Source organism: Aquarana catesbeiana, linkage group LG13 (genome assembly GCF_042186555.1).
Source record: "Aquarana catesbeiana isolate 2022-GZ linkage group LG13, ASM4218655v1, whole genome shotgun sequence".
NCBI classification, from domain to species: Eukaryota; Metazoa; Chordata; class Amphibia; order Anura; family Ranidae; genus Aquarana; species Aquarana catesbeiana.
Genome location: NC_133336.1, coordinates 127,724,796 through 127,738,210, shown reverse-complemented (window position 1 = coordinate 127,738,210; position 13,415 = coordinate 127,724,796). Strand labels below are relative to the sequence as shown.

Sequence of the window (13,415 nt, the reverse complement as noted above, 5' to 3'; positions counted from 1 at the left end):
TGTTGCATCTTTCACAAAAAGACTCATGGCTGTAATAGATCAAAAGGGTGCTTCTACTAAATACTGAGCAAAGGGTCTGAATACTTAGGACCATGTGGCATTTCAGTTTTTCTTTTTAAATAAATCTGCAAAAATGTCAACAATTCTGCGTTTTTCTGTCAATATGGGGTGCCCTCTGATCCCACGCCTTCTGCTGCCCTCCGATTCCCCCGGTCAGGCGATCAGGGACACTATCCTCAATCTATTTCTCTAACTCATATGGGTTCTGTTTATACCTCATATTTCCCAAAAGATGATTTGTCTCACCTGGTGTATACACTATCATAACGCAATAATAATGGAAAAAGAACAAAAAAAACTCCCACTTCCCCCAACAAACATGTTACACCCAACCACACATTGTATACACATAGTACACTGCATACATTACATAACACCAGATGCCTGTTAATGCGGTGTGTTACATTAAGGCAGTCCATTCAGTTTGAACGCACCAACACACGCAGTAGGCGCATACTTCTGCTGGACAAACTTCCAGCACTGTGCAACCTATGAGAGCCAGCTTCACAGAATGACGGAGGACACCACAGGCTTGTCTCCCAGCCCTGTCCCTTCACAGAGATCTCCCACAGAGAGCCCATGGAGTGGAGATGCGGCCTCCCATGCTAAACATCGGCTCTGTGCTGCTGCTAAAGGGAGCTGAAGCAACAATAAATAAGTGCTGGGAAAGCAGCCGGCCACAGCACTCTATGCTTTCTCACAAACTACAACAGCCAGATGGGCACAAGTGCCATAGCCAGACCGTGCTGGCCAGAATCTACATCAACCTGACCCTGCGCCACGGTCACAAGTGAGAGCACCCCACCTCCCCTGGGGACAGGGAGCACCCCACTTACCCTGGGGACAAGGACCTTGGGGAGCACCGAGAGGGACCCAACATATTAAATTTTGGGATCGGCCAGCTTGCCTAGGTAATCAGTTATGCCTGTAAATGACTATTGCAATGCAGTACATGCATTGAAAAGTGAAAAAAAAAGATATTGCTTCACTTTAAGTATATTTTCGTTTTACATACATGCTCTGTTCCCATTGTGTACTTAAAAGTGGGGTATGCCTGTACATTAAGATCAGGGCTCTGGGGGGAGGGGGGGGGGGGGTGAACTATAAACTATACAAGACTCTGGTCCAGCATCTTGAGTATGTCGTCCAGTTCTGGGCACCAGTCCTCAGGAAGGATGTTTTGGAACTGGAGAGTCCAGAGAAGGGCAACAAAGCTAATAAAAAGGGACTAGAGGATATCAGCTATGGGGAAAAAACTGCAAGCATTGAACTTATTGTCTCTGGAGAGGAGATCCTTGAGAGGGGATATGATAGTGATGTACAAATACAGTAGTGGTAACCCTAGCATAGGGGAAAAACTTTTCAGTGAAAGGAAAATTTTAAAAAAGACGCAACCAATTCACTAAAATTAGAAGAGAATCGGTTTAACCATAAACGGCACAGAGGGTTTTTTACTCTCAGAGCGGTAAGGATGTGGAATTCTCTTCCACAAGTGGTGGTATCAGCAGGGGGCATTGATCGATTAAAAAAAAACTATTAGATGGCCACCTTAACGACCACAACATACACATGCAATGTACTATTAACAAACACAAGCACACTCACACACCACAGGTTGAACTGGATGGTTGATGTCTTTTTTCACCCTTACCAACTATGTAATGTCATCCTTTCCGTCATAAGACAGTGATTGAACCACTATCAGATGAGAGAAGGACATACACTTTCATACGTTAAAGCTGTTGGTATGTTGCGCTGGCTAAGCTAGAGAGGCAGGAGGGGCTGGGGAGCAGTGTAGAGATATGCAGTGGGTTGGGAGCCTAAGTGAGCAAAGTGACAATGTTTAACTCGCATGCAGTAATGCACTGCAACACAGCAAGTTTGGAAACACAGTCTAGGAACGGCGTCATATGCACCATATGGTAGTGGACGATACACCCACAATGCAATACATCAGAGCACATGCTGTGCATTGTGGTGCACTGCATTGAAAAAAAAAAAAAGTCATGTGCATTATTGCGTGTGTTGGTGCGTTCAAACTGAATGGACTGCCTTAATGTAACACACCGCATTAACAGGCATCTGGCGTTATGTAATGTATGCAGTGTACTATGTGTATACAATGTGTGGTTGGGTGTAACGCGTTTGTTGGGGGAAGTGGGAGTTTTTTTTGTTCTTTTTCCATTATTATTGCGTGATGACAGTGTATACACCAGGCGAGACAAATCATCTTTTGGGAAAAATGAGGTATAAACAGAACCCATATGAGCTAGAGAAATAGATTGAGGATAGTGTCACTGATCATCTGACCGGGGGAATCGGAGGGCAGCAGAGGGCGGAGGCCGTGGGACCCGAGGGCAGCAGAGGGCGGAGGCCGTGGGACCCGAGGGCAGCAGAGGGCGGAGGCCGTGGGACCCGAGGGCAGCAGAGGGCGGAGGCCGTGGGACCCGAGGGCAGCAGAGGGCGGAGGCCGTGGGACCCGAGGGCAGCAGAGGGCGGAGGCCGTGGGACCCGAGGGCAGCAGAGGGCGGAGGCCGTGGGACCCGAGGGCAGCAGAGGGCGGAGGCCGTGGGACCCGAGGGCAGCAGAGGGCGGAGGCCGTGGGACCCGAGGGCAGCAGAGGGCGGAGGCCGTGGGACCCGAGGGCAGCAGAGGGCGGAGGCCGTGGGACCCGAGGGCAGCAGAGGGCGGAGGCCGTGGGACCCGAGGGCAGCAGAGGGCGGAGGCCGTGGGACCCGAGGGCAGCAGAGGGCGGAGGCCGTGGGACCCGAGGGCAGCAGAGGGCGGAGGCCGTGGGACCCGAGGGCAGCAGAGGGCGGAGGCCGTGGGACCCGAGGGCAGCAGAGGGCGGAGGCCGTGGGACCCGAGGGCAGCAGAGGGCGGAGGCCGTGGGACCCGAGGGCAGCAGAGGGCGGAGGCCGTGGGACCCGAGGGCAGCAGAGGGCGGAGGCCGTGGGACCCGAGGGCAGCAGAGGGCGGAGGCCGTGGGACCCGAGGGCAGCAGAGGGCGGAGGCCGTGGGACCCGAGGGCAGCAGAGGGCGGAGGCCGTGGGACCCGAGGGCAGCAGAGGGCGGAGGCCGTGGGACCCGAGGGCAGCAGAGGGCGGAGGCCGTGGGACCCGAGGGCAGCAGAGGGCGGAGGCCGTGGGACCCGAGGGCAGCAGAGGGCGGAGGCCGTGGGACCCGAGGGCAGCAGAGGGCGGAGGCCGTGGGACCCGAGGGCAGCAGAGGGCGGAGGCCGTGGGACCCGAGGGCAGCAGAGGGCGGAGGCCGTGGGACCCGAGGGCAGCAGAGGGCGGAGGCCGTGGGACCCGAGGGCAGCAGAGGGCGGAGGCCGTGGGACCCGAGGGCAGCAGAGGGCGGAGGCCGTGGGACCCGAGGGCAGCAGAGGGCGGAGGCCGTGGGACCCGAGGGCAGCAGAGGGCGGAGGCCGTGGGACCCGAGGGCAGCAGAGGGCGGAGGCCGTGGGACCCGAGGGCAGCAGAGGGCGGAGGCCGTGGGACCCGAGGGCAGCAGAGGGCGGAGGCCGTGGGACCCGAGGGCAGCAGAGGGCGGAGGCCGTGGGACCCGAGGGCAGCAGAGAGCGGAGGCCGTGGGACCCGAGGGCAGCAGAAGGCGGAGGCCGTGGGATCCGAGGGCAGCAGAAGGCGGAGACCGGGGGATCAGAGGGGCAGCAGAAGGCGGAGACCGGGGGATCCAAGGGGCAGCAGAAGGCGGAGACCGGGGGATCAGAGGGGCAGCAGAAGGCGGAGACCGGGGGATCAGAGGGGCAGCAGAAGGCGGAGACCGGGGGATCCAAGGGGCAGCAGAAGGCGGAGACCGGGGGATCCAAGGGGCAGCAGAAGGCGGAGACCGGGGGATCCAAGGGGCAGCAGAAGGCGGAGACCGGGGGATCCAAGGGGCAGCAGAAGGCGGAGACCGGGGGATCCAAGGGGCAGCAGAAGGCGGAGACCGGGGGATCCAAGGGGCAGCAGAAGGCGGAGACCGGGGGATCCAAGGGGCAGCAGAAGGCGGAGACCGGGGGATCCAAGGGGCAGCAGAAGGCGGAGACCGGGAGATCCAAAGGGCAGTGATGTGGGTACATACACCAAAAGAGGAAACCAGGAGACAGACAGCAGTAGGGCACGCAAAAGATTGTAGACAGCAAGTAGCTGTAGTGGTGAGGGCATCCACATTTTTGGTGTGTGGAAGTGATTGGCAGCTTGTCAGCCTCTGATCACAATCTTGCACTCTTTGGCAGAGTACCACTGTGCTATAAATTCATGGTTGCAGTAGTTAACCCATTGTCAAAGGGAATTGTTAAAGCAGCTATTCCTTTTATCATCATGGCAATGGTGCCCTACTTCACATACCCTTCACTACAAATTGCTGTAAAACATCAAAAGACAGAGGAAAGAGATTCTTAACATAATTAGATGCAGGGCTTTTGGTTTGGTGGATAAATATCGCCAACAAGGATTTGCCACAGGGATAGCTTAATGAGCATAACATTTTGGCGTCTAGTTGCAAAATGGAGACTCTGGGGTATTTTCCTGGACATTGCGCGGGAGGAGGTAAAAGTTTGATGGGACATATACTGCTTTAACCTGCCTCAATGTGGAACTTGATACTGCATTTGCATTTGAGTGATTTGGAGGTTTTATAGGTGTAACAATATATTATTTACACAGTTTAATAAGTAATAAAGAGCCTATAGTTAATTTCATTTTTAATAGTTTACTTTGAATTAGAATTATTACATGTAAGTGAAAGATCTCCTGTTTAGAAGGAAGCAATGTATGGGGAATGAGCACTCCCTACCTGCAGTACTCTGCAAATGTCAGGACGTAGCACTTCTCTTCGATACAGGCAATACTGTTCTCATCCTGATGACGGGAGGCAAAGATCTCATTCTATGAGGAGAACAAAATGATGTTATTGTGGGTTCATTTTGTTACCTTTATACATTCATAAACTACTGTACAGTGAGGGGAAAAAAGTATTTGATCCCCTGCTGATATTGTACATTTGCCCACTGACAAAGAAATTATCAGTCTAACTTTAATGGTAGGTTTATTTTAACAGTGAGACAGAACAAAAATATCCAGAAAAACACATTTCAAAAGATATAAATCGATTTGAATTTTAATCAAATCAGCAAGATTTCTGGCTCCCAGGTGTATTCTATACAGGTAACGCGCTGAGATTAGGAGCACTCTCTTAAAAGGGAGTGCTCCTGATCGCAGCTTGTTACCTGTATAAAAAACACCCGTCCACAGAAGCAATCAGATTCCAATCTCTCCACTATGGCCAAGACCAACGAGCTGTCCAAGAATGTCAGGGACAAGATTGTAGACCTAAACAAGGCTGGAATGGGCTACAAGACCATCGCCAAGCAGCTTGGTGAGAGAGTGACAACAGTTGGTGCGATTATTCGCAAGTGGAAGAAACACAAAATAACAATCTTCCTCGGTCTGGGGCTCCATTCAAGATTTCACCACGTGTAGTTTCAATGATCAGTGTGAGAAATCGCCATAGAACTACATGGGAGAATCTTGTCAATGATCTCGAGGCAGCTGAGACCATAGTCACTAAGAAAACAATTGGTAACACACTACGCCATGAAGGACTGAAATCCTGCAGCGCCCACAAGGTCCCCCTGCTCAAGAAAGCACAAGTACAGGCCCATCTGAAGTTTGCTAATGAACATCTTAATGATTCAGAGAAAAACTGTGAAAGTGTTGTGGTCAGATGAGACCAAAAATAGATCTCAACTCAAGTCGCCGTGTTTGGAGGAGGAGGAATGCTGCCTATGACCCCAAGAAAACCATCCCCACCGTCAAACATGGAGGTGGAAACATTATGCTTTGGGGATGCTGTTCTGCTAAGGGGACAGGACAACTTCACCACATCAAAGGGACAATGGACAGGGCCATGTACTGTCAAATCTTGGGTGAGAAGTCCCTTCCCTCAGCCAGGGCATTGGGTTGTGGATGGGTGTTCCAGCATGACAATGACCCAAAACACACAGCCAAGGCAACAAAGGAGTGGCTCAAGAAGCAGCACATTAAGGTCCTGAAGTGGCCTAGCCAGTCTCGAGCCCTTAATCCCAAAGAAAATATGTGGAGGGAACTGAAGATTCGACCAAACATCGGCTCAAATCCTTAATGACTTGGAGAGGATGTACAAAGAGGAGTGGGACAAAATCTCTCCTGACATGTGTGCAAAACTTGTGGCCAACTACAACAACCATCTGACCTCTGATTGCCAACAAGGGTTTTGCCACCAAGTACTAAGTCATGTTTTGCGAAGGGGTCAAATACTTATTTCAGTCATTAAAATGCAAATCAATTAATAAAACTTTAAAAATGCATTTTCTGGATATGTTTGTTATTCTGTCTCACTGTTAAAATAAACCTACCCTTAAAATTATAGGCTGATCATTTCAGTCAGTGGGCAAACGTACAAAATCAGCAGGGGCTCAAACATTTTTTCCCCTCACTGTATACACAAGTAAAACATGCTAATTTAGTGCAAACAGTTTACAAAGACAAGCACCTTTACAAGAAACAAATACAATAAATCCAGTTGGGAGCAGTGACTAGAACTATGGCATATAAACAGCAGGGGTGCAGGGTAAATTAAAAGCATCTACATGGGAAATCATTAAAAACAAAACCATATGCAAAATGCAGGGGAAAAAAAAAAACAACATCGTATGACATGAGATAATGTGCAGCAAGAAAACAGCAGCCCCATAATCATTACAGGCATACCCCCTCTTTACGTACACTCGCAAATACGGACACATTGGCGTCTATGGGAAATCTTGGTCGGCTTCACATGGCACTGCTCCCGAAACATAAGTGACAAGGTTACAAAACTTGGGGAGCACCAAGAGGGGACCCAGAACTATAACTTATCTGATTTTGGGGTTGGCCAGCTTGCCTAGGTAATCAGTTATGCCTGTAAATGGCTATTGCAATGCAGTACATGCATCGAGAAGTGAAAAAATGATTGCTTCACTTTAAGTACATTTTCCTTTTACATACATGCTCTGGTCCCATTGTGTACTTAAAAGTGGGATATGCCTGTAAATTATTTCTAATGTTTGTATACTCAGTTATCACATTAGCTTCTCTGATTACACTTTAGGGAGGAAAGCTTAGGACTTTTTCAGATTATAATACAAGTTATGTTCATTTTGTTTGCATTAAAGTAGAGCTGCACGATTAATCGTTAAAGAATCAAGATTGTGATTGAACCCCCCTCTGGATCTTAAAAGCATTTCCTCAATTCAGTGCAGAGCCGTTCTCTGCTCACTGCTGACAGCTGTCTCTAAAAAAAAAACCCCAAAAAAAAACAGGCAGCCTACCAAGTTTTTCACAACACCGCTTAGGCGGAGATAAAGAGAAACATCGTAATTTTTAGTTCTTTTAGCTCAAAAGAATGAACTTTCGGTCTGTAAACGAGGTCAGGTTAACCACTTAGAGCACTTTTACGCGGGGGGGCATCGGCGGTAAATCGCCGTTTTAGCAACGCTTTTCGGGCGCTAGCGGGTGCTTTTAACCCCCACTAGCGGGTGAAAATGGGTTAATAGCACTGATTTCAATGGCAAGGGTGTTTTAGGAGCGATGTATTCATCACTCCCGCAACGCCCCAAAAGATGCTGCTTGCAGGACTTTTTTCCTGTCCTGCAAGCGCAGGGCTCCAGCGCCTGAAAAACATCTGTGTGAAAAGTAGCCTTTAACTAAACCTTTTTCTGACACTTGTTGCTTACAAGTTAAAATCTGTATTTTTTGCTAGAAAATTACTTAGAACCCCCAAACACTATCTTTTTTTTAGCAGAGACCCTAGAGAATAAAATGGTGGTTGTTGCAATATTTTATGTCACACTATTTGCGCAGCAGTCTTTTAAACACAGTTTTTTTAAAAAAATACCTTTTAACCACTTCAGCCCCCCAGAAGGATTTACCCCCTTAATGACCAGGCCATTTTTTGCGATACGGCACTGTGTCGCTTTAACTGACAATTGCGCGTTCGTGCGATGTTGTACCAAAACAAAATTTATGTCCTTTATTTTCCCACAAATAGAGCTTTCTTTTGGTGGTATTTGATCACCTCTGCAGTTTTTATTTTTTGCGCTTTAAACAAAAAAGACCATCAATTTTGAAATAAAAATATTTTTTACTTTTTGCTATAATAAATATCCAAAAAAAAAAAATGTAAAAAAAACAATTTCTTCATCAGTTTAGGCCAATATGTATTCTCCTATATATTTTTTTTTAAAAAAAAACAAAAATATGTAAGAGAATACATATTGAACTAAACTGATGAAGAAAATTTTTTTTACCAAAAATTTCGCAAAAAGCGTATATTGATTAGTTTGCGCAAAAGTTATAGCGTCTACAAAATAGGGGATAGATTTATGGTATTTTTATTTTATTACTAGCAATAGCGGTGATCAGCGATTTTTAGCAGGACTGCGACATTGTAGTGGACAGATCAGACACTTGACACTTTTTTGGGACCAGTGACATTTATACGGTGATCAGTGCTATAAAAGTGCACGGATTACTGTATAAATGTCACTGGCAGGGAAGAGGTCAACACTAGGGAGCGATCAAGGGGTTAAATGTGTTCCCTGGGAGGTGTTTCTAACTGTGGGGGGAGTGGACTGACAGGGAGTACAGAGAGATCGCTGTTCCTAATCACTAGGAACAGATGATCACTCTGTACAGAACGGGGATTGTTTATTTACATTGACAGATCCCTGTTCTGGTACTCTGCGGAGCTATCGTGGGTGGGCGGCAGACATCGTGGTCGCTGGCAACGCGCATCGGCACTATGCAAGTGCCCACTGTATCTATTGCACAAAGCGACATACACCTATGGCGATTAGCGCAATAGAGCCAACCTGCTGCAGTATAACTGCAGCGGCTGGTCGGCAAGTGGTTAATGAAAACAGTAAAGTTAGCCCAGGAGAATCGTGATCTTTATTCTAAACAAAAAAATTGTGACTTATTTTAAGCCAGAATCATGTAGCTCTACATTAAAAAGGTTTGCAGAAATTTGCGTCATTGACCAAAAGTTATGTTGAATTAAAATGTAGAGAAGAGAGACAATATCCATGTTATCAGCTTTGCAAGTTTAAAGTAGGAAAGAAATATGGATATAAAAAAAATGTAGGCACAATGGAAACACCCAAAGAATTGAAAGAAAGGCTCGCTCAATTCAGATGAATTGAGGCAAATAAAAGGCAGACACGTGAATACAGCATGCTATACAGATGCAGCATAAGGATAATAAAACATGGAGGTTGAAGGACTGATAGTCTCACATTTACAAGGCGATAGAGAACTTAAGCCCAGATCACATCTGCAGTCACAACACAAACAGAAACTATTTGGTTAAATGACAACTGTACCTTTATTGTTGTCCTTTAATCAGTTCTCTTCATACCCCGAGTGCTGCCCACCTGGACAAATACTTGCCTTTATCCTTAATCCACCAATCTGATGTGCAGCCCTGCCTGGCTCCACACCTCATTTCCAGCTAAAGTGACGGCTTCTCTTTGTACATGTGTGCTGCGGCACCATTCATTCCAATAGGCAAGTCCTACTCAGGCCGTCTCCAAGCGGAATATGACTTCCATATATCAAAAAATGGAGTTGTGGCAATCAAAAAAAGATGGATGATACTCTTAACTGCTTGCCGACCGCCTCACGTAGGAGTATGGCGGCAGAGCGGCTCTCCTGTGCCAGATCACGTATCTAGTACATGATCCGGTGTTCTGCCGAGAAAGTTGCGCTGGGCGGATAAGGACCCCCCTATACTGCACAGGCGCAGCGCTTGTGCAGTACGAAAAACAAGGGAGCCGCCGAAAATCTCTGAAGCTGAACAGCTGTGAGTGAGCTGTTCACGGCGCCTGCGCAATGAGCAAGACATTGCTCGTGCTACTCTGCAAGGGGCGGGTCTATAACTGTCATATCGTGGTAAGGGGCGGATGCAATCGGCCATGCAAAACCCGCCGTTAAACACGCCCCTTGAAGAGTAGCACGACATTGGGAGCGTCTGTTAGAATGTGGTGTTTTGATTGCGCAGGCGCGGTGTACAGCTGACTCTCATTCGGCTATTTTCAGCGGCTTGGTAGGCTCGATAGTGCTTCGTACTGCGCAAGTGCTGCGCCTGCGCAGTACAGGGGGGTCCTTATCCGCCGGGGGAACTTTTTCGGCAAGACACCGGCACAGCACATTAGTCATTAGTCACAGCACAAGATGATCAGTAGATGCCAGCCAATGATTTACTGCTGGCACCTGCTGACTGGCGAGGAGAAAGACAGGACAGAGCTCTTTTCTTTTCACCGGGAATGTCCCGGCTTTTGTTTCCCTAATAAAAACCGGCACGTGCCTTAGTGAAAGCAGCTCACAGTACAAACACTGGTTAGGCACACATGTAACCCTTTGAATGCCCTATATGTTTAAGCCCTTCCCAGCCAGTGTCAATAGTGCAGTGACGGTGCATATTTTTAGACTGATGAAGAGGGTTTTTCCTTGAAACGAGTAAGCCATTTTTGGATCCTGAATGGTATCTGCTTGGCGTTGGACTACTCTGGGTCCCACAATTTATTGCATCACGAGATGGTGGCTTATTACTCTGTACATCTTCACTGTTTGCGAGTATGTTTTCAACCTTTTCTTAATAAAGTAGCTCCTGGGATAATGCACTAGGCTGGTGAGCCCTCTTTTTTGTCTTTTCACAGTTGTTACCCCAGTCGCTAGAGGGAAGCAGCGCCTGGCACTTCCCTTGGCCTTTTAAGAAATGAGGCACGTGTGAACTGACCTTAGCCCACCACAGATATGCACAGGAAGTGTGGTATTAGTCTAATTATCCCTTTCATGACTAAGCCTATTTTTGAAATTTGGTGTTTACAAGTTAAAATCTGTATTTTTTTCTAGAAAATTACTTAGAACCCTCAAACATTATATATATTTTTTTAGCAGAGAATCTAGAGAATAAAATGGAGATTGTTGCAATATTTTATATCACACAGTATTTGTGCAGCGGTGTTTTAAACGCAAATTTTTGGGAAAAAGGGAGACTTTCATGAATTTAAAAAAATCCAAACAGTAAAAGTTACCCCAATTTTTTTGTATAATGTGAAAGATGATGTTATGCCGAGTAAATAGATACCAAACATGTCACGCTTTATAATTGCACGCACTCGTGGAATGGCAACAAACTACGGTACCTAAGCATTTACATAGGCGATGCTTTAAATTTTTTTTTACGGTTACCAGGTTAGAGTTACAGAGGAGGTCTAGTGCTAGAATTATTGCTATCGCTCTGACGATTGCTGCAATACCTCACATGTGTGATTTGAACACCGTTTACATATGCGGGCGCGACTTCTGTATGCGTTTTCTTTGCTGCGTGAGCTCGCGGGGACGGGGGCACTTTAAAAAAATTTTTTCTCATTTTATTTATTTTTAGATTGCGTTTAAAAAGAAACAACTTTTTTTGATGATTTTTAGTGCTGTCACAAGGAATGTTAACATCCCTTGTGACAGTAATAGGTGGTGACAGGTACTCTTTATGGAGGGATCAGGGGTCCAAAAAAAGACCCCTGATCCCTCCTTTGCACTTCAAAGTATTCAGATTGCCGAAAACAGCGATTGATTCTGAATACTGTTTAAATTTTTTTTTAAAACCGGCGCCATTGGCAGCCGAGTAAACGGGAAGTGTCATGACGTCGCTTCCGTATTTACAATTAGGAGGCTGGAACGAAGCTGCCCACAGCTTTCTAGTCTTTTGCAGACTCACATGTTTTCTTCTAAGATTGCTCTGTATATGGCTCCATTTTCCCATCAACTCTGACTAGCTTCCCTGTCCCTGTTGTAGAAAAGCATACCCACAACATACTGCCACTACGTTTCACAGAGGGGATGGTGTGTTCAGGGTGATGTGCAATGTTCGTTTTCCGACACACATAGCATTTTGCTTTTAGGCCAAAGTTCAATTTTGGTCTCATCTGACTAGAGCACCTTCTTCCACATGTTTTCTGTGTCCCCCACATGGCTTCTCGCAAACTGCAAACGGGACTTCTTATGGCTTTCTTTCAATAATGATTTTCTTCTTGCTACTTCTCCATAAAGGCCAGATTTGTGGAGTGCACGACTAAAAGTTGTCCTGTGGACAGATTCTCCCACCTGAGCTGTGGATCTCTGCAGCTCCTCCAGAGTTACCATGAGCCTCTTGGCTCCTTCTCTGATTAATGCTCTCCTTGCCCAGCCTGTCAGTTTAGGTGGACTGCCACGTCTTGGTAGGTTTGCGGTTGTGCCATACTGGTTCCCATTTTCAGATGATGGATTGAACAGAGCTCCGTGAGATGTACAAAGCTTGGGACATTTTTATAATCCAATCCTGCTTTAAACTTCTCCACAACTTTATCCCTGACCTGTCTGGTGTGTTCATTGGCCTTCATGATGCGGTTTGTTCACCAAGGTTCTCTAACAATCTTCTAAGGGTTTCACAGAAGCTGTATTTATTAAATTACACACAGGTGGACTCTATTTGCTAATTAGGCGATTCTGAATGCAATTGCTTCCACTAGATTTTAGTTAGGGGTATTAGAGTAAAGGGGGCTGAATACAAATGCACACCACACTTTTCAGATATTTGTAAAAAATTTTGAAAATCATTTATCATGTTTCTTCCATATCATAGATATGTGCCACTTTGAGTTGGTCTATCACATAAAATCCAAATAAAATACATTTATGTTTTTTGGTTGTAACATGACAAAATGTGGGAAATTTCAAGGGGTATGAATACTTTTTCAAGGCACTGTATGACACACTGACATTCAAGGGTCTGAGTATCTGGTGAGAGTCTATTCGCATGTTGGGTATTGCATGGTGTAGATTGATGGGATGAGTTACTTGCACTTTTGTTCATGTCACTGGTGATTAGTGCTGTTGCACACTAACTTCATGTAAGCATATAATTTAATTTTGTAAATTTTATTTCAATAATTACTACACTATGGTTTTGGTCTAAGGCTTTTTTATTTTTTATTTTTTTTAATAACATTTCCTGGAGCTACCTAGGACATGGATGTTTAGAAGGTGGACTCACCCACTGACTTCTCAGGGTCTTTTTTGAGGAGTCCAAATTTTATGTGGTGTACTGCACGAAGATGAAATTCAATGGTGGGAAGAAATAGTCACATATTACATAGAATTGTGAATATTTTGTAATTGAGCACTAATTTATGGACACAATCATATCTCAAAAATATCCAGCCGCAAACATTATGTACCCCCCCCCCCCAAAAAAAAAAAAACACACACACACACACACACGACAAATGTATA

At 46.3% G+C, this 13,415-nt stretch overlaps 1 protein-coding gene across 3 annotated transcripts in view; it reads right to left on the bottom strand.

Moving 5' to 3' along the window:
- Window positions 1–13,415, bottom strand: part of BAHD1 (bromo adjacent homology domain containing 1) — a 303,162-nt gene that overhangs the window by 12,267 nt on the left and 277,480 nt on the right. For all 3 annotated transcript variants that reach the window (XR_012237057.1, XM_073609222.1, XM_073609221.1), the window contains exon 6: window positions 4,861–4,952. Coding sequence is in view for 2 of the 3 variants with exons in the window: in XM_073609222.1 (XP_073465323.1) it covers window positions 4,861–4,952 (92 nt within the window). In the remaining variant the exon portion in view is untranslated. The remainder of the gene's footprint in view (window positions 1–4,860; window positions 4,953–13,415) is intronic.